Source organism: Indicator indicator, chromosome 3 (assembly GCF_027791375.1).
Source record: "Indicator indicator isolate 239-I01 chromosome 3, UM_Iind_1.1, whole genome shotgun sequence".
In the NCBI taxonomy this organism is placed as follows: domain Eukaryota; kingdom Metazoa; phylum Chordata; class Aves; order Piciformes; family Indicatoridae; genus Indicator; species Indicator indicator.
This window is the reverse complement of record NC_072012.1, coordinates 39,332,403-39,353,979: the sequence shown is the minus strand read 5'-3', so window position 1 is coordinate 39,353,979 and position 21,577 is coordinate 39,332,403. Positions and strand designations below refer to the sequence as shown.

At 38.5% G+C, this 21,577-nt stretch overlaps 1 protein-coding gene across 1 annotated transcript in view; it reads left to right on the top strand.

Moving 5' to 3' along the window:
• The window catches only part of NELL2 (neural EGFL like 2), a 153,541-nt gene extending 132,848 nt beyond the window's left edge, over positions 1 to 20,693 (top strand). Inside the window, exons 16-20 of the mRNA XM_054399534.1 lie at positions 4,341 to 4,481; positions 14,529 to 14,722; positions 15,782 to 15,958; positions 18,039 to 18,263; positions 20,643 to 20,693. Coding sequence (XP_054255509.1) covers positions 4,341 to 4,481; positions 14,529 to 14,722; positions 15,782 to 15,958; positions 18,039 to 18,263; positions 20,643 to 20,693 — 788 coding nt within the window. The remainder of the gene's footprint in view (positions 1 to 4,340; positions 4,482 to 14,528; positions 14,723 to 15,781; positions 15,959 to 18,038; positions 18,264 to 20,642) is intronic.
• The last annotated feature ends 884 nt before the right edge of the window (positions 20,694 to 21,577 follow it).

Sequence of the window (21,577 nt, the reverse complement as noted above, 5' to 3'; positions counted from 1 at the left end):
ATGTCTGTTTTGTCTATTTACTTTAAAATGTCATCACCTGCTACATAGATCCTTCCTTTCCTTGTATTTAAACATTTTCATTTTTTTTCATAAGTGAAAATATAAAGTCTATCAGTAACTTCCTTCTGTAGAGTAATATTTAATTTTTCCTGCCTTTCTAGTATGGCATCAAACAGGACTTCATTAATGCCATTAATGTTCCATATAGCCCACTGATATACCATAGCCACCGGCCAAGCAAAACTTCAATCAGTTTTTCTTCTCTTGTCAGCTCACACCTCTGACTGAGCAACTGCAAGATGATTCATCAGAGAATGTTTCACCACAGGACAGAGAAAAATTATTTCTGGCTGCTTTTCTTATACTAATAAGAAATTTCAGTTGCAGATACTTTTTCATCACACTATGCCCATATAAAAATAGAAATTCTTTATTCCAAATGTCAAGAAAATTTTCCATAAAATCAGTGCTTTGTCTCTGCAGAACCCATTTCTCTTTTCTTAATAGAGTTGTGACAGTTGTATCTTGTCCTGTTATAGAACAAGTCTCACTAGAATTAATGATCAGCATTAGCTGGGAGATTAAAAACAAAATTCTGTGCATGAGGAACATCTATATTCTAAAACCCACGGCTACCTGCCATAAAAAGTTAGTTGTGAGGAGAATTATTTTGGGTTCCTTTTGTTTGCTGCCAAACCCTGTAAGGAGAAATGAGTTACTCAGCAACGATGCAGCAATGGTTCCAATACAATGGTTTCAGGTAAACAAGCTGTCAAGAAAGAGACATTTCTTGAAGACCAGCAGCGTGCTTCCACCCATGCTTGTCAGGGTAGGCTTTCTTACCTAACTCCACTCAACTTTGCATATAGCCATAACTAACAAAACCAGAAGAATGTATTTCTTTTTTTTTTATTGGCATCTCTAAAAGCATTTCATCCCATGTAATATTTCTTGTGATATAGGTTTGTCAGCTGGTTTGGAAATAAATACAGAAAAACTGCTTTTGTTGTCAGTTTACCAATACTGATGTGACATTCAAGGCTTGTTTTTCCTGAATAATCAGTGAGTTCGTCAGAATGCATTCAGACTGTGCCTGCAATACTATGCTTATAATTATAAGGCTTACAGATCCATAAATGAATTGTTCTGAAGGGAGGAACACAGACGTTTTATAATTCCTCTGTTACTTTGACCCAAATAACACTCTTTTCTCTACTTCATCACCAATAAATATATTCCACTTCCCCAAAGAAGAAATGTATGCCATCTGGTGTCTTAAAGCACATTATCAAATAGCCAGTATGAAGACTCATGTCGAGCATGAACAACAGCTCCTCTCTTTCAGCCTCTGAGTTTGCATACTTCATTGATTCTCTGGGGCTTACAGCTTTGCCCAACCCCAGAACGTTGTCTTGTACTGCACAGGTGATCCCAAGCATTCAGCACAGTCACTTATATTCTGTTATGCTAGGCAAGCTGTATCCCAGGTAGTATATTCCTCAGTCATAAGGTAACTCCAGGATTGTAGTCCTTTCATTTTCTTTTTCTTAGGTAATCTGTGAGTATGTGAGCGAATAGTGGTAGCTAAGGCACAGACTGCAAACCAGCCTTTTCTCACTGTAGTGACATAATTTTCATTGATCTTCCTCTGATCTCTCACACACCTCTGAGGTCCCACTGGCTCCAGACTGCTCACAAGAAAAAGGCCAGAGTTTATACTGATGTAGAGGGAGACATACTGAACAATGGGAGGTTGTCAATGTTTGTCATTTTTCAATCCTGCAGCAGGACTACTTTGATGATTATCCTGGAATTCATAGTGGAGTTGAAAATAATGTGCTTTAACCCAATAGAGACTGATGACTTGATTTGTGATACACAAAGTGGCAAAACACATGCTTGGTGCAATATTGCATCGGGAGTACTGGTAATTTTCATTATCATAAATACTGGTAGAATACACCAGGCATGCCTGGTTTAAGAGATTATTGATAGAAAATCAGATTGAGACATAATAATGATTTATTTCTGATGACATTTTCTCAAGTATCTGTAAAGCTTTTGAAAATTGATACACTCATGATACGGTTGTAGAGTTTATCCAGAGAGATTCCAAAGAGATGTTACTTGGCATGTAAGTAAAATCCTCAGAGCACATCCCACCTACTCCCTGGCACATGTAAGAAAAATGCAACTTAAAAAAACAACTGTGGGTGACTGAGTGATATCTGGTAGTTTATGTAGGTGTCAACTTGTCATGGGTTTAAGGCACTGGGATGTCTTAAACCATAGATTGCAGAGCCCCAGACAGCTAGACAGGACCCAGGAAATGGTAAAATGTTATTCTATCCCATAATTCTGCTATCTCTTTATAATCTGGCTATATGGCTAGCTCTGTCTCTTTCCTCCCTTCTCCCTGCTCCTGGGAACATGTGAGCTTTTATCTCTAGTATGGGAGAAGTTTTCAGGCCAATCTGCTGCCTTGTGCAGTTTGGCTAGTTTTGTCTACACAATTCTGACCTGGTTGCAACCTACTGTAAGGGGGTATGGGCAGGGAGAAAAGAGCATTTAGATCTGGGTATTAAGGCATGGCTGGGGAAAGGGGTTTTTTTCAGGGCATGTAGTATGTATTATAGATTTGTGTTTTATATGCTTTGCTCTGTAATATGTAGTTATGAATAGCATTTTCATTTAAACTTTCCAATTCCATCTGATCCTGAGTGGAGTGTTTCTCTTCAGCTCCTTTGAGAAGGGTTAAAGAGACTGTCTTGCTCCTTAAACCAAGACACCACCAGATACTTACAATTTTCTTACTTTCTGGTGTGGAACAAAGTGGTTTTGATGGATAAGGAAGCCTTGGGGTTTTGTCAAAGTTTGTGTTTGAATGGATTTTGTAAGAGACTGGAATGAGTATATCTATGCACACATTAGTGTTCTCAGAAAAGAGATTTGTTGCCTTATTGCAACCCACAATTGGTTTTCTTTGCCAGTTTACACTTTCTCTTGTGAAAATAACAGATGAGAGAAATGGAAGCTATCAGGGACTGTAGGCAGAATTTTGACATATTTTGCATATACCTCAGTGGTCACATCACACCTCTCCTTTATATACAGAGCCTGGAGGATACTAGATCAACTGCTCAGGTACTTTAAAGTATTTGAGACTTACTTTGCTATTTTAGTTCTTAGCTTTAAAAATTCACCGTTTTAAAGAAAGGTTTAATCCCTGCTTTGACTGGAATAGGTTTATTCATTGTATGAACTTGGTGGGAGGGCTGTGAGGGGGTGTGATATTGGAGCTTTTTGATTCTCAAGGCGGTTTGCAGGTGCTGTGTTTCCTGCTGTGCCAGTTCCTTAGGTATGTCAGCTTGCTGCTCAAGTGGGTATTCTACCTTGGGTATAAAGCACAATCATAATGTGATGAATCTGATAAAGAAGGACATGCTTTTGTCCCTCTATGACTCCATACTCCTAGGACTTCCTAACTGTTAACAATGCTGGGACCTATTAACAACTCTAGGACCTACTCATTAATATGGCTTACTGTGTAACTGAATACACTGGAAATGTTACAAAGTTCTCTATCTCTGCTAAGTCCATGAATTCAGATGTCTGCAGGATGTGCTTTCATGGATTTTGGGTCTAGCGAGTGCCTCCACAAATCCATTCCATGGTGAGTTTTTACTGTCAAGTCAGTGAAGGTGGATCTGTTAAGAAATAATCAAGAGGAGGAGACTGTTCTGTATTTCATCTTCAGCATCTAAGCGTTTATTTGGAATAGTGAGAGAGGAGACCACAGTTGAGAGTCAGAGGTGCTGGTGTAAGTCAGTAGGAACTCCACAAAATAGGGAAGCTTCACTAACCTAAAATCAGTGTCACCAAGAGCATAAACAAGGACAGAATGAGTATTTAATGCTTTGATATGCCCTTAGAAACAATCTTTTTTTATCAGGCAGTCTGCACTGCTCAAGAGGTTAACATTTTATTATTTGAACAGGGATCTAATTCCTTTCTTCATACTGTGGGCAACTTACACAGTTGTCTGACTACCTATTGTGTACCATGACAAAGCAAGTTGCTAATATGTAAAACAGTAAATTTGGATTAGCACAACCTCCAGTGTTGGCAGAGCCAGCACTGTTGGCAGAGCCAGCACCATTAGCCAAGGTCTTTTGTGGAAATTATTCAAAACTTTACTGCTAATAGTTCTGGAAATTCAAGTGTCAATAATGAAAATACTTCTGTGAAACTCAGAAATACCAGAGACATTGTTCTTCCATCAGATGAATACAGCAATTCCTCTGTGTGAATTTTCTCCTTTTTGGTTTCTTACTAAACAGACATTGATGAATGCTCAGATGGCTTTGTTCAGTGCGACAGCCGTGCTAATTGCATCAACCTGCCTGGCTGGTACCACTGTGAATGCAGAGAAGGCTACCATGACAATGGGATGTTTTCACCAAGTGGAGAATCTTGTGAAGGTCAGTATCTAAAAAAAGGTGGGATAGTGTTTTGACTTGTATTACAGTAATGTCTAATATCTCTGACTGTACTTGTCAAATGTTGTCTGGGACACTGTATCAATTAAAGTTAAACCTTGATCCAAAGCAATCATAGTCTAAATAAGCCTGATAAACAAAAGGCAAAAGAATATAAAGCACAAATATTCCTAATATATAGGTGGAGCATTAGTGGCCATTTCTGTGATTTGCTAAGATAATATGTGAAGTCAGGCATGTTACTTAAAACACTTTCTCTTGGCCCTACACCTGCTTCTGTGCATGGTCCCTGCTTAAGTGATTTCCTGTGGACTGATAGTATGCGCTGTCATCTGTCACTTGACAGTTGGCTGTTTATGTGTCAAATTCTTTCTGTGGTGAAAATATTTCCCATTGCAATGAACGATTATGCCGCCCTGACACCCCTACCCACACCTGGATTAATACTATGGTGCTTCTCCTGTGCATAGGCTAACTGCTTGTAGAAAGTCGTAATTTGAAGAAACAACCTTACAAGCTGGGAAGCTCAGTGGACTTCTGGCTGGGACAAGGTGCATGGGACAAGAGAGTGACAGAGGGATAAGAGTGTGATATGGGGACAAGAAGATGGGAAGGTTTTCTTTGGTTATGAATGATGTTAGAGAGGACAGTAGTTATTTTCAGATCTCTTAGTATGGAATGTTATTTGTCTCTTAAAATATTGCATGCTGCTGCTCTTAAATAAGAGAACAAATCGGTTTGTTTTGCCATCAACTTAAAGCAAAATGAGAAGCCTCTGTCCTTTCCATCTCTGGGCGCTGAAATATTCAATGCTCACACAAGGTAAGCTTTCTTACCTCACTGTTCAAACTCACAGTAGTGGGCTGCGTTGGTCCCAGAGGGAACCAACTGAATTAATTTCACGAAGGCAGACACTCAGACGGTATTCCAGGAGCAGGAATGACCTTTTCAGGATCCTTATCATCAATACTTTATTTCAACACATTTTCGCCACAGCTAAAAACCTGTACTCCCAGGAGGAAGCAGCAATTTGAGTCAGCCACTGCTTCCATAAATCGAGCTTTCTTTGTCAAGAGCTAACTAAATGTCAGGGTTAGCTGGCCAGGTGTTAGGACAAGAAGGTGCAAAGAAGTTGTGATGCCTCTGATTATGATGTTGCTCTTCTGTCACCTGCTACACAGGTAATACTCTAGCCAGGCATTTATGGAAATACTCTCAGTACCCCCATTACTATCTTTGCTATCATCGTAACATAGGCTGCTATCTCAAGAGATGTATGTGATGTAAAGTGACTCTGTTAAGATGTGTGCAAACAAGTAATAATTAAGCATCAATTTCTAAATGAATGAAAATTCAAAGTAAAACAAATACAGGGATTTCTGCTACATGTATGCAGAAGTGGCAATTAGTAGGGTGTTTTGACCTTTTCTATTAAACATACACAGAGGGTAACAAGTAATTAGAATTAAATCACAGATGCCAGGAATCTATCTTCATTGCTGATAACCCTAGTCACTAACAGTAGAACAGTTTCAGTTTGATTGATTTTAGGTCCAGGTTTTGGAATGCATAGCAGCTTGAAACAGGGAGGAAAGTTACATGTTTTATTAGTCTTATTACGTCACTTTTTATTGGACTGAAGCTTCCAGTATGGAAAGTTAAACTTTCAGTAGAAGTGGACAGTAGAGCAAATACAATTGACTACTCTGCTATCAGATCTTTCCACTGTGAGAGTTTTCCGTACTGGGTTTAAAGACATAAGAAAATGGATTTTTGGCTTTTTGTCACTTCTTCAGGATCCCCTAGTTAAACACAATGAGATTGAGTTGTTGGTGGGTGACGTTTTAGATACTCACTTTAACTAAGAGCAGCATCCAGGCTATAGTAATCTCAGATTTCAAATCTCAGTTCTCCACTTCTCACTTCAGCTATATGAGCTTCTTGCTGTATCCAGGACCAGTGTGCTGTGAAGCTTTGTCTTTTGTCCAAGCATTACACCTGGCAGAGCCATAGAAGGAACAGTGCAGAGCTACACAGAAGATAAACTGTTCCTGTCACGATTTCTTGTTGGGACAAAGAATTGAAACCTCCTGAGAGTTAGGAATATTCATTGAGGGCTTGTCCATTTTGCTTTCTAAGATGATTAATTCAAAGTAAGGTTTTATATACATAGTGCATAATAGGCCTGTCTTTGGCTCATCTTGTGTAAATTTTAGTTGCTTTTCTTTCATTGCAGAAAACCTTTAGAATCCAAAGAAGCAAGGGTTCAAATCTTTTCTTTTTTGATTGTTCTATATGGTCTTCCTCAAATCTGCTTGTGTCCCCTAAGCAGGTACTGATAGCATTACACAGAGCACCTCTGTGGTCAGTGATAGTCAGCTTCATGTTTCCTTCAACAAAGCCTCCAAGATCACAGAGGCACAGCAGCATTTGCTTAAAAACCTTATTTTATCAGAATACCACAACTACACCTACCCTTTTTGCAGGAAATAGTACCATTAGAACATCGTACTAAATGTTCTTAGCTAGAGTTGGTCTCCTTGGTAGCATTAGACTTTGTCAGTGCTTGATAATGAAATAATAGCTGCTGAATTGCCTGTTTTACACATATAGTGACCTTGGCTACTGCTGCTTCTTTGGCATGAATGAGAATATTGAGTATTTTGACTAATGTACTTGAACACAGAAATTCATAGTCCCACTTTATTGTACCTACAGGCGATGGAAGACCTAGAGATTCTTTTGCTATTAATTTTGCTTCATATTATATTCCTGGGTAGACCTGTGGTCTCTGTAATAACTATTACTGAGGGAAATGATAGGAAATACATCTGTAGGAGTTAAACCTCTTACCAGTACTTGCTGCATTTCCCTTGGAAATAGAATTATGTCATGCATCATTGTATTTCTAAAAAAAATGGTGAAAGATCAATTGCTTAGTCTTTGAGAACTGCATGGGTTTGGGAAGTCTTAAATTTTATATATATATATGTAAATAAACCATTCAGCATGGTATATTACCTGGTACCTTCCTCTTTTCACCTCTACAGCTTTTCTTTATAGTTTCTTTACACAATCTTATTGGTGCTCTGAAGATTGTCTCTCATGTGCCATTTCATAAAAGAGAGCCAGGTTAAGATAGATATTGCAACCTCAAGCTTCATTGCATTAAGAACACTGGAACCACCAAGGGCAAAATCCTAAAATAAGAATGTTCAGGCCCTGTTAATATTTGGTCTGCAGTTCTCTGCAAGAGCCTGATTCCTTTGAATTTGACCCCTGTCTAAAAGCTCCCAAAATCAGTTGAAGAAAGAAGCTGCATTCGTTTCTATCAGAATAGTGCAGGTTATACCTCATTAGTTGTTGGACATTTTGTCCAACAAATTTCCATGTACAAAGAATAGCTCACTTAATTAATGCAGCCTCTTAGGACTCACCAAGAATGTTGGGCAGGTACCAACTGTTGTTGAAACAGAATGAGATCAATGTGCCTTTACTCTCAGCAAGTACCACATCCTTTAAATGAGGTAGGTGCAAATGAAACAATTGGGAAACATCAATCCAGAATGCCCAATTAAAAAAAACCTATATTGTTTTTGTTTTGTGGTTTATTTCCATGTGAACCCACAGATTAGGCTTTCTGTTCTGAAATGTCTTATGTTTTTCTTCTGTGTGGTAACACAGAGGGCTGGGTGATTTCCATAATCCAGGATAATGGGGGATAGAAGCATATTATAAGACTCAGGATACTCCCCAGCCTTAACGAATGAACAAGGTCCAAAATGGTCACTTGAGCATCCATGTCTCTGAATCTGAAAGACAGAGGAATTACTGACTGTCAGGATGCCTGAATTTTCTCACACTACATCCAGTATTTTAACTAGTACATGGAATTTCTTGTAGTTGAAAAGCTGCTGTCAGTTCAGAGTCCTACACTTAGATCTTTCTGCAGCACTGGAAATGTTTAACAAAAGCTTTGGTATTGATAGCACTTAAGGCAACAGGAAATGAAGAAACAGTGCTCTTCAGCAGGAAATCTTACTAGCACTCACAAAGCTCCATCAAAATCCTTTTACCTTTATTCATGATCATAAAAGATCAACAAAAAAAGCAACTTCTTTTTCCATCCATCCCAAACAGGCATTAAAGCTTCATTATTGAGTTTGGGAACCCAACTTAAGCATCACCAGGCAAGCAGATATGGAGACACATTAGTATTTAGATTTTTCTGGAGTGTGGGCAGGGTGCAAAACTGGCTAAGTTAATCAATTTTTATAAAAGGACTAATAAAGCAGAAACTTGACCATTACATTTTATAAGACAGTAGTATGAACACATTTACTGTATCAGGAGACAACATTTCTGTGAAGATGCTGTTACTGGCATCTGAAGTCTCAGCTCTTCATCTTCCACATCTGCTAAGAACTATGACAGCTGGCTTGCATGGTCATGAATAAATTATTCATAATTCATTTGCTCTTTGAAGAATTATTACATCAGTCAGTAGATTTAGTTCAGACAGAGAACAGAAACCAAGTTTCTGCTAGCACAAGCTTGGGTTCCCTATCAAGTTCACTGTTTCTTTTCTTGCCTTAAGCAAAAAAGTTGCTCTGTTGTCCTCGCCTTGCTGAGGCAATTGTACTCCTCAGAGCTAAGGTGACAGAGAAACTTCAGTATCTTCAGAGCAAAGAAACTGTCCACCTTCCCAACCAATCTTTTCCAAGAAGGTATTTTTCAGTGATACAAATGTTAACCTTTTGTTACATAGATGGCACTCTTAACTGATACTCGAATGATTCTGGTAGGAAATCATGTCTGAGGGAGACCTGTTGTGGACATCCTGCATGTAAGTCTGGATAGCACTCATCACAGGAGAGACAGTTCTGAGCCCTTTGTCACTTCCCAGCAAGGTGTACACAAGCTTTTCTTCTAATTGTGCCCAGTTTGTGTTCCTTGTGTGTTTATTGCGAGTTCTCTCATCAATATTGTATTTGTGGGGGATTTGTCCAAAATATTAATTGAGCTGTCATTTTTTTTTTTTTTTTAGAGCTGTCCACAGTTGCTACAAGATCTCTTTCCAGACTAGATCTAAAAGACTGATTTGGTTTTTGAATAGATGGGTATTTCCCCATGCACCTTACAACTCAATCTTATCTGACATATTATTGTTGGATCAGTCAATATCCTGAAATGCTTCCATATTTCACTATATTTTTTTTTAATACTTTCTTGTCAACAGTCCTCATCACACTGTTCTTCCATTCTCCCAGATGACTAAGTATATTGAGCAGCACATATTCTTGGGGAACCTCCCTGAGACAACTCTCCATTGTGATAACCTGACTATTTTTTGCTGTTTACTACTTACTAATTAACCCACTATCGACCTGTGAGGCAACAACTTCTTTTTTTCCATGCCACATAGCTCATTAAGGAATATTTATTATGCAAGGAAACTCAGGATGTTTTCAAATAAAGTATTACTGTATACGAAATATATCCCCCCCTCAAAGTCTTTTTGATTAGTGTAATGTATGCTTACCCTGAATTGTTAATATAGAATCTTTAAACACTCTTATTTCTATCTGATAACATGTTATCCTTCTAGTCATGAGTTTTAATTAATCTTTAAAACTTCAACATTTTAACACATTTCGCTCTTTGAAACTAAGCACTACTACAGCCTAGTAAATATTTTTAAAGACATTGAACTTGCATACACTGTGGTCACTGTTGGTTACCACTAGAGTCATTTGAGTCAGAGCCTGCACACTGCTTAGGGCCAAGTCAAATGGTGTTTTGTACTTTTGGGATTCTTTGACTATCTGTTCCAAGACACAGCTAGTAAATCTGTTAAATACAGCCTTGGGTCACAACCTGGTGGTGCAATTGATATTCCCATTTTTATGGAGTTTTCTGCCTTTGCAGTCTCTCATGTATCACAAATGGAGTATAATCATTCTGGGTAGTGTCACCATTTTGTGTGGCTTTTAGTCCAGTATTTTTGCTGTATGAAATTGCAATACAATTAACTCCTGGCTTTCTATGTCATGTATCATTACTTCTTCATCCATCATACTCCTTTGTCATTGCAACTGTAAGTTGTAGCCAAGAATGATGGCAAGAAAAGAAAAATTCTTAAAAGTGTGCCAGATCAAAGCTGCTGTAATTTTTACTGTAGCATAAGTAAATAAGATCTGGTCCTGAATTCAGCACTGGATCACAGAATCACAGAAACACTCATGTTGGAAAAGACCCTCAGGATCACCAAGACCAAACAATAACCCTACTCTACAAGGTTCACTTCTAAACCATATCCCCAAGCACCACATCCAAATGATCTTTAAACACATCCAGGCTTGATGACTCAACCACCTCCCTGGGCAGCACATTCCAATGCCTGACCACTCTTTCTGTGAAAAATGTTTTCATAATGTCCAGTCTAAACCAACCCAGTGATAGCTTGAGGCCATTCTCTCTTGTTCTATCACTTATTACCTGTGGGAAGAAACCAGCACCAGCCTCTCCACAATGTCCTTTCAGGTAGTTGTAGAGAGCACTGAGGTCTCCTTTCAGCCTCCTCTTTTCCAAACTAAACAGCCCCAGATCCCTAAGTCACTCATAAAATTTATTCTCCAGGCCCTCCACCAGCTTCACTGCCCTCCTCTGCACTCTAGTTACTAGATAACTAGTAACATTTTGTTTCTGATTTTTTTTCTGAAGCAAACCTCCCAAGTGTTAGGAGACTTAATGTTCTAATGTCATAACCTTCAAGCCACTTCATTCCTAAGCAGTGTGTTGTAAATAGGCTGAAGTACATTATTTCTTGCTTGTTTTGTTGTCTTGGGGGGGGGGGGGGGAGGGTTCAGCTTTGTTTCTATTTGCATGTTTGTGGCGGTTTTGTGTGTTTCACATTTTTTTTGTGTGCTTTGCTTGTTTGGTTTGTTTGCCTTTTTTTTTTTTTTTAATTAAAACCCGACCAATAAAAAAACAAACCCATATGAGAGCAATAATAACCTGCCTCTGTGCCAGGGTATACTGAAAATATGCAGCCTGTAATCCTCCCCTCTCTCTTTTTCAAGCACAAAAGATGCAAAGGCCCTCTCCACATGGTTATGGAAACTGGAGAGCTGGTTATGGCTGTAAACAAAATGTCAGTAACATAATTCACCATCCATATAAATACAAAGTAAAAAAGCTGAACAAAGTTTTGCTTTGTATGGATGATTTGTGTGCAAGTTCTTTACAGATAATGCCTGAAGTTTAATGTGGATGAATAATGCAGATGAGAATTTCATGCATGTGAAGTTTGTTTCTCTTGCTGCATTATAAACACACTGCTATTTCTGATTAGGTTAGATTCAAAGTGTGAATAGCTCCTGCTTTGACCAGGGATATTTAACTTGCCATATCCAGAACATTTATTTTCATGAATAAAACAACTGAAAAAAACAAGGTTGAGATTTTTATAAGTTCTGAATGTCGGGTAAGCTTGGCTCAATAGCAGAGTCAGTGATGAAACCTCAATTCTTTTCAGTAACAATGCACTGACTGTTACCATGTTGGAAAACAAAACCCAGAAGACTTTTTCTCATGGGAAAACCGTGAAACACACTTGTACATAAGTGCCAAATGCAGGCTTAGTGTTTGTAAGGTCACTGTTTGTTGTTGAAAGGAAACTGTTCTTATTTACATGACAGCTGAACTTCGTCTCATTATATATATGGCTGCTTTCAGCTAAGTGTCCAGGTTATTGAGAAGTTACTCATTTATGACACTAGCTATGTGAAAACTTTGAGCAAGAGTGTTTTAAAGAAATGAACACAAGTGTCAGACTGTGATTTATTAAAAATTACTCCAGTGATAAGGAGAATCCTGCTGTTAATCTGCATCATTATATTTAAATAGGGTTTTTATTTGTTCTCTTTATTGCATAGCTTAAAAACAGTTTGAGTGTGTATATGGAGATCTTAATTTTAAGTTGCCAGATTGTATTGCTTTCAATGTGGATTTAGGAGGAAGCAGAAGAAGGAGAGAGCAGCTCTTCCATTCCTCTGCTCTGCCCAGACAAGCATTACTCAAACCTTTCCTTTTAGCTAACCTGTCTAAAAACCTTCAAGGCTGGTTGTGCAGCCAGTTAGGTATCCTCACTGTTTGGGTGGGATTCCCTGTCTGATGTACCTGTGACATTTCAGCTGTTCAGGTCCATGTGAACAGTCCCATGGAATTAGATTCATGATCCCAGTTACCTTCTGCCCTATTGCCACCATGGCTGAATTCATATTATTCAGAAGAGAGCAAGGTAGAAGACACAAAGACGTGAGATAATTTGCTGTTCTGGATTCTCTGTTAGATAAATGAGGGCACTGTTGACCCTAATTCATGAAATGTAATCCAAAATACATTAGCATTGCAAACTGAATATTCTTGCTGCCTTTATAACACTTCTAGTTATGCAATGTTTTCCCCCTCTTAACACTGTGACATTGAGTGTCACAGTTTGTTTATGCATTGTATGAAAAGTTATTTCCTTTTATCAGACTGCAGTTTGTTGTCTTTCGGTTTCTTTCACTGTCCCCTGTCTTGTGTGTTAGGCAATGTGCTCTCAACATAGATTCTCTGGAGGATTCATTATTTTTTTGGTTATAGCCCTTCTTACTGATGTTCTTTTAGAGGTGAACAATCCATTTACTTTCAGTTCTTTTCAAATGACATTTTTCTCATCTTTCCCATAAGCCCTAGTAATTTTGCAGTATTTTTTTGGAGATAGTGCTACTGTTATTGCACACAGGGTTTGAAGTAAACCAACAATGTTGCTTTTTTATACATTGGAATTCTAATAATTTCCCTCCTGTTTTTCATCCCAATTCATATTCATTTTAGCAACTTGTTTGCTTTTTTTTTTTTTGACTGCAGCTACACTTTGAATTGAAATTATAATTGAGTTACTTTGCTTTTAAATAGAATATGCTTGAGGTGAATTGGAGGTTTCATTTCTATTACTGAACCTAAAGCTGAGTGTTTATTAAGTTGCTATGCTGATGGTGAGAGATGCATGTATGCCCATATTGCTTATTTTGTCTTATACTGATCTGTTGGATGGTTAAATATCACAGTTCTACTTTTTAGGGGAACCCGAAGAGCTTGGACCAGACTCTTATGAAATTGTATTTAAAGTTGAACTCAGTGTATTGATATTTACAATTGCCATAGATCTAGTCTTTACTCTTCTAGTGTTTTCCATGTTTTATTGCATGTAGCTGTTTACTTCCAGAACTTTCCCAGATGGACAGCTGAAAAAGCTAAATAGTGACTGCTGAAGGCAGCATGTGCTGCTAGTTTGCCCTTACAGAATAATTGTGTGTACCTTGATAAAGCAGACCATTAAAGGTACTCTTGAATTCTTTGAGATATGTTTTGAAGTAGTTTACCTTTATTTACTGAAGATTTTTTTTAAACTTTATTTCCTGTGCTAGAAATAAGGACTGTAGATGTTACCACAATTTGAATAACTAAAATATTGTAGTTTGCACACCCTAATAAATGATGCAACATAATGTGTGGTGTGCTTGCTTAAATGAACTTATGGATCAGATATAACCTTTCACATTAGCAAATGAACTCAAATGTGTTAGACAGACCCAGCAAAAGGTTTTGAAACCAGGATTCTGCAGCTTTTCTTGTTTCATTTCTCCTGAATCATTGCCACAAAGAATTGTGGAACTATGAGGAATTGAGATTAATACTTTGTGTGTGTGTGTGTGATTTCTTCATTTTGCCTCCCTTACTCAACAGCATTCACTTAGAAAGATGCATAGCAAAACTCCAAATATCATGTTTTAAAAGTTGATGTGACTTGAAAAATATTTTTTCTGTGGACTTTTAAGTTATTTCTTCCCATTCAGATGAAGTGCAAATTAATTTTCAGTTGAAGGCTTTAATGGCCAAGAATAATTTATATTGACTGCTGCAGGAACATTTTTGTTAATTGAATGTGGTCTAAAAGCATCACATGGCATGTTTTTGCAGACATTGATGAATGTGGAACTGGAAGGCATAGCTGTGCCAATGACACTATTTGCTTTAACTTGGATGGTGGGTATGACTGCCGATGTCCCCATGGCAAGAACTGCACAGGAGACTGTATCCATGAAGACAAAATCAAGCACAACGGTCAGATTTGGGTGCTGGAGAATGACAGATGCTCTGTCTGCTCATGCCAGGTCAGTAGAAATAGAAGTAGCTGCTTCTGCAAGATGGTAGTAGGGGTGAAAGGAAGAGTGCTGTGACTGAGGTGAAATTGTGGTTTTAGCTCCCTTCTCAGGTGCATGTGTGGTGCTACAGAAAAATGGAGTTATGGAGGGTTTGGGGAGTCTCTCTCCAGTCTGCATGAGTCAGACTTCCTTGGGAGGTTCATTATATGACATGGTGAGAAGCATGACTGTTTTGTTAGCAGAGATGCCACCTGTGTTTTCTGGGTGGGAGTAACAGCATTTTCATGCAAAGGAACTGTCAGTCTCGACATATACTGGAGCTGGTGACTGACACCCATATTTCTAGCAGATGGCTATAAATAGAAATGGGTTCTGTATCTGCAGAGTAGTTCAGCTCAACTTTCTCAAATGTTTGCTGTGGAAAGCTTTATCCTAAGCTAAGTGTTGATGGATAATGAACGCCAAATACGCTGCTGACAAAGTCCTTAGTATTGCAGCAGCTCAGATTTAATGGGGATGAATTTAATTTTAAATTATCTATAATTTTCCTTATGTGAATAATTACAGGAGAGAATCATAGAATGGTCCAGGCCAGAAGAGGCCTCCAAAGGTCATCTAGTCTGAGCTCCCCACAGTCAGCAGGGACATCCCTAACTAGACCAGTTTGCCCAGGGCCTCGTCAAGCCTCCGCCTTGAAGAGAGAGGGAGGGAACAATCTGGAATTTTAAAGCAAGACTCAACTAGCATCCCTATGAGAATGACATAAACCTAGTGCAATCCATTGAAATTTGACCCTTGGGAAAGACACCCTTGGGTTTCATCCACTTATGTGAGAGCTGGTTGTATGAAGGATGTATAAAAGACAACAGGAAAACTTTTTGGCAGTTAAAAGGGTGTATTGTGGTTTCTGCCTCTGTTTGAATTGTATATTGACGGAGATATCATGCAGTGGCAAAATTCATGAGCTGCTAGTAGCTTAGAACATGCCAAAAAGTCAAATTTTGGTACAAGTACTGAAGGAGTTGGTCTCATCTCTGCCATTGCTCTATGCCTGTGTTCCAACAACAGAGTGGATATGTGATGTGTCGGCGAATGGTCTGTGACTGTGAAAATCCCACTGTTGACCTGTTTTGCTGTCCTGAGTGTGACCCAAGGCTCAGCAGTCAATGCTTACATCAGAGTGGGGAGCTTTCCTACAACAGTGGTGACTCCTGGATACAGAACTGTCAGCAGTGTCGCTGTTTGGTAAGACTCCTGGTTACAGCAGTGGAGACAGGAGGCAAAAAGGATATGAGATATTCTGATCTGCAAAGTGTTAATTTTCATGCATTAACATCCATTTAATTTTCTCTGGAGTATGTGTACAATCAAAATCTGAGTTTTTTGGGATATTTGTCAGTATTGTCATGTCCCAACTAAAAGTGTATTTTGATGCAATAGGCATCATAGAAATTATTTAATTGTAAAAATTGTCTCAGCAAAGAGTGGAGGTCATTTAGATGTGGCACCTACGCAGTAACACTCATGTGTTCACTCATTCAAAGGCTGATGAAGCTGTATAAGGAAATTCTATGTATTTTTTACCATGGTTGATAATTTCAAAGATGCCAATAGATTAAAATTTGTTTATTCATTCTGGGTAACAGATAAAACAAGAAGACTTGGTATATTTTTGAAGATTATGAAATGACTTTTTTTTTTTTTTTAAATCTGTTAAAGCTTGTCATCTTTTTCCTAGGCATCTATTTCAGTCTGAGAAACAACTGTTCTGCATAATGCCACACAGGAAGTTTCCATGGCAGTAAAAACCCCAGGATAAAAACAGCTATCTTTTATCACAGGCTATCTCCAAATGTAAAGCCTAGTCCATCTAGCAGCTTTCCCCTGTCAGAGAATCACAAATAACAGCCAGAAAGCAATTTCTGCAGACACTGTGCTTTCATTGTTACCACTGCTAAACTTCAGTAAAATATGTGCTTCACTAAATGTCTCAAAACAAAACAACCTGCAGTCTGAGATATCAATAGATGTTTCTTTTTTTTCCAAGACACTACTTCTGTAACTAAAGTCTACTTTCTTTCAGTTGTCAGGGATTTTTCTTTTCTCGGTTGAAGACATACTGTCTGCTTCTCGTATTGTCTGACAGTACAAAAAAATAAATTGAAATAGCAAGATCAGTGACTGGCTTTAAGATTGCTTTCATTTTTACCATCATGTGAATCCAAATGATGAAAATTGACCCAGATGAGAATTTTTTAAAACAGTAACTTCACAATAGTTTCTGCAACAAGAGGAGTGTATTTTAAAGCTACGGTAAATCTCTGGGAGCTTTTTCCAGTTTTTGCTCTAGAGGCATTGAACTCATATTTTTTAAACTGATCTATCCCCTTAGATAGAGTTTTTGTAAATAAACTTATTTTCTAGGGCCAAATGCCATTCTCTTTGCCTCCCTTAACTCCAGACTGTGCTTGAACTACATAAAATGGAGATCAGAAATGGACCTGCTTCAAAAGAAATATGTAGTAATGACTTCTGTGAAGTCTTTGACCAACAGATCTGAAACTTTGACCTTTGCTCAGAAGTTGAAGGGAAGCTGACCTTAGCTTCTAGTAACTAGCATGAATAATTGGATGTCTTTAGATGTGTGTACAGGCAGTTACTGCAGTAACTTCCCCTAAGAATGTCCTGGCCCAGTCCAAGTCTCTCTTTTGACCATTTCGTACCCTGACTGTACTGAACCCATCATGCAGAATTTGTGATGAAGTTTGGAAGTCTAGGTGAATGGTAAGTGGGTGGAGGTCCTCTCACTGAAAACACCCTTGTTTTCCCAGCTGCACTGGGCTGCTGCTAACTTAACACCCTTAGTCCAGCCAATGCATTTGTAACCATGAAAAAGACAAACTGTAGCTGAGCCAGAGCTGAATTTGAGAACTTTTCTCTGGTGAACCAACTGTCTGAACATAAGTAAGACCTAAGTGAAACTAGTTTTACAGTACAAGCTTCTGTCCCTGTTGAAAGCAGGACTTCACAAGACCCATATCCTGTGTTGCATGATGCTTATGGAGACATTTCAGCTGCAGCTTGATGCAGAGTGTGTTGAAGTAAGTAAAATCTAATACACTTCTTGAACAGCAGATGATGATAAAACATCCAACTTGCTGTGTCTCCCAAAGGCAGTGAATATTGGTGTTCTCTGCACTGACTTCTGAATAGGACCAGACAGATAAATCTAGCCAGCTAAGAATGATTGTGCTGAGTCAGAGAAATGGGTAACGAAAGGAAATAAGAGCTGATAATTTCCTCTTGTTCTCATATTTGAACACAGCAAGGTGAAGTTGACTGCTGGCCCTTGGCATGCCCTGAGGTAGATTGTGAATTCAGTGTCCTTCCCGAAAACGAGTGCTGCCCGCGCTGTGTCACTGACCCCTGCCAAGCCGATACCATTCGCAATGACATCACTAAAACCTGTCTGGATGAAACCAACGTAGTTCGCTTCACTGGATCTTCTTGGATCAAGCATGGCACAGAGTGCACCCTCTGCCAGTGCAAGGTAAGAAGCATAAAAATAAGGCTGAGATTCTTCTTTCCCAGCTTGTTCTGTGCATAGAAATATTAAAGCACCGAGCCCTTTCTGTGGGTAGTTGGTGTCCAGAGATAAAAGTAAAAGTGTTTATCTCAGTTAACATTACCCTTGTGTGTTCTAAAAGGATGCTTTAATATTCTAGCAGCTTGGAAGCAGGACAACAGCCTGTGCTGTGGACACAGCAATGGACTTTGCTTTTTTGCCAGTATAGCTCAATTCAAGTTTCATCACAGATCTTTCTGTATAGCTCTATGCTGTCTTGGAAACACACAGGAATGAACAGATATGTAAGACTAGACTTCACACAAGAAGTTTGTTCTGTATGATACTATAGTGTTGTCAGAATGATTGAATTAATTTTTTATAATAATAATTGACAAATAAAGGTCTAGTTACATGGTTAAATAGCTTCCTTTCTTTAAAATGGATAACAGAATCAACATGTATAGAGCATTTTATACTTTTTGTAGTCAAAGGAATTCATTGTCTGAGGAGAAAAATGAATGGCTATGGTCGTATGTGAATTCTGGAATATCTTTTTAAAGATGCAAATGAAGAGGACATTAAATATTTTTTTTTCCATTCAAAATAAGTCCATGTGATGAATTGTATTTTCCATCATCTAGTACTGAGGAATAACAGAGAGTTTTGGCAGTAGCCAAGGACAGATAGAAAGACAGCAGGATACATCCAGAGATGTTAAATTATTACTGAATTCACAGTTGATTCTGATCTTTATCCTGTCTCCTTCTCAAGGAAAGTTGCTTATCAAACTCTAGAACATGGTAGAATCAACCACTTTGAAAAGGTGCTCACTGAAAATAATCTAACTTCAGCACCTCCTTCTGGGAGAGATGGGGACTAACAGATCACATAGCAGAAGCTGTCAAGCACCACTTTCTTCATCCACTTTCCTTGACACAATACTGTGTGCAACAGCAGTTGCTGCTGTTTAGGCATAACCCTTTACAAGGGAAGTGATGTATGTCAAGTAATCTTGGTCATTTGCCTTGATGTCAGAATGGGCTGCTGCTTAGGAGAAAATTGTGACCTAACAGAGTGGCTAATGGTTAGAAAGCCAGCTACCACCCAGAGTGCTGAAACAAACTTGCATGCAGAAACCCATACTTCTGGAATTTATAGCTGGTGCCTTACAGCAGTTCCAGTGCTAGAAGTTCCTTTTTCCTGTGACAACTTGCTGAGATTTATGTGCCTTGATTTCCCCATCTGCAAATCAAATAAATTACATGTGATTTTTCTCTAACACACGTCTGAGATTCAGTGTTCTCAATGTTGTATTGCTAATCAGCAGCAATGCAGGCACCAAATCTTACTCAGTTCTCTTTACAGAGTTTTCTTTTTTAAGTGCACTATCTGCTTATTATGGCAGCATTGTGATATTGTAGTTTTGCATGCAAGCAGCCCACTCTCTCCTTATCAGGTTAACGCTGTGCCTGATTTGTTTAGTCCTCCGTGTCAATCGTCCTGTTTCACCCTACTCTTTTCCTGTGGAGCATCACATGGAAGGTCAAAGCTCCAGTATAAGCCTCTCTAGGCAAGCTATAGCAAAATAGGTTTATGCAAATCCTTTAAGAATTCAGAAACCTGGGTGTCATACAAAGCTGACTTTAGTCACAAAGCCCAAACAAAGAAGGTGGGCAGTAGGATCGTCGAACTCCTGTAACAGGAGGAGTAAAAGAAAATGTTTGAGTGATCCAGACCTTGGTCTTTAATCAGTCTTGGCAGCAATTTAAAAATAATACACGTTTTTTATTTTCATTGTAAGCATCAGACTTTAGAAAATAAGTAGTAGATATGTAGAAAACAACTTCTCTAGTGCTTCAATGATGTCCATAGGCAATTTGTTCCCTCAATTGCTAATATTCTCAGACGATTGTCTGGACTATCAGGACAAACTTGGTGGATTAGTATTTGCTGGTGTTACAGCCAGGATGTATTACCTTCAAGCATTCAGGGCTAAATAAAAACCAGAGTCCCTTCTGCTTGATCTAAATAAAACTCCCAAGTCTTGTTCAGCAGCTTTGTGTACTTGAGCAGATGCCTGATACCTTTGTCAGAAGCACTTTTTCCAACTGATTCCAGCTTCTTTGACTATTGTAGCTTGGAGATACTGACTACAGCAAACCACAGCCCATCCCTTGAGCAAGGGAAGGACATGATAACAATGTCATGAATCTAATCAAAACTTGATCATCTCTTGTATTTTACAAATCAGCCTGTTCAGGTCTGGTGGGTGTTTGCAAACGGCTGAGCTTGTTGAATTGACCTGGTTAGTACAAACTGTTGATTGTTTCAATTCCCCTTCGTGTTTTTTCCTTTCTTTAGAATGGCCACGTCTGTTGCTCAGTGGACCCACAGTGCCTTCAGGAACTGTGACACCAACACCTATCTCTCACAAGCAGTTTCTGATTAAAGAATTTTCCTTCACAGAAAAGACCAAAAATTGTACAAAATTAAAACTAAAATTAGATTGACTTTGTCCATCTGAAGTGCAGATTATGTGATGAACTCAGTTAATCAGAGTGAATTGTGTGAGACTCAAGACAAGCTCAGATGTATAAAGCTTTGTATGAAGTTAGGCCCAGATGATCTGGCTACTTGTCTGTCTGACATCATTATGCAGAATATTTAGGCTAGAGTGAAGTGACACATTGTAATGCTGTACATAAGGATGTCAAGATCCAAAATCAACTAAGAGCTCTTACAGGGTCTTTTGAAGCTTTGAGAGTCCAACACTTAACCAGATTGAGAGATTTTTACGTTATCGTATTTGGAACTTGCAAAAATGTGTTTGATTGCTCACTGAAGAATTTAGCAGACGTTTCAATAAAAGGATGAAGCCTTCAGGAATAAAGAACCTAACAGCTAAGATGTGATATGTACAGTATGTGCGCTGAAAAAAAAAAAAAAAGGAAAAAAAAAAAAGAAGTTATTGTAAAAACAAAACAAAAAACCAAAAAAGAAAACCCGTGATGCACAGGCATGGCTTCTTAATGTTTTCTGATGGGAAAAGTCATCAATATTTCCTTGTTTTACTGCACTTACTATTATTTCTTGATTGAATTTGTTCAGTATAAGCTTGTTATTGTGCAAATTTAAATAAATATTTCTCTTACCTTAAGTTTTTGCTCGTGCTGTCTTTCCTTCTCAAGGATGTAATTTTCATGTGTGTTATTACTGTTTCTTCTTTGCTAGCATGCCTGGGTAGCTGGGCCATACAGGTGGTGTATTGCTTGTCTAGCTCCTCTACCTATGGGGGC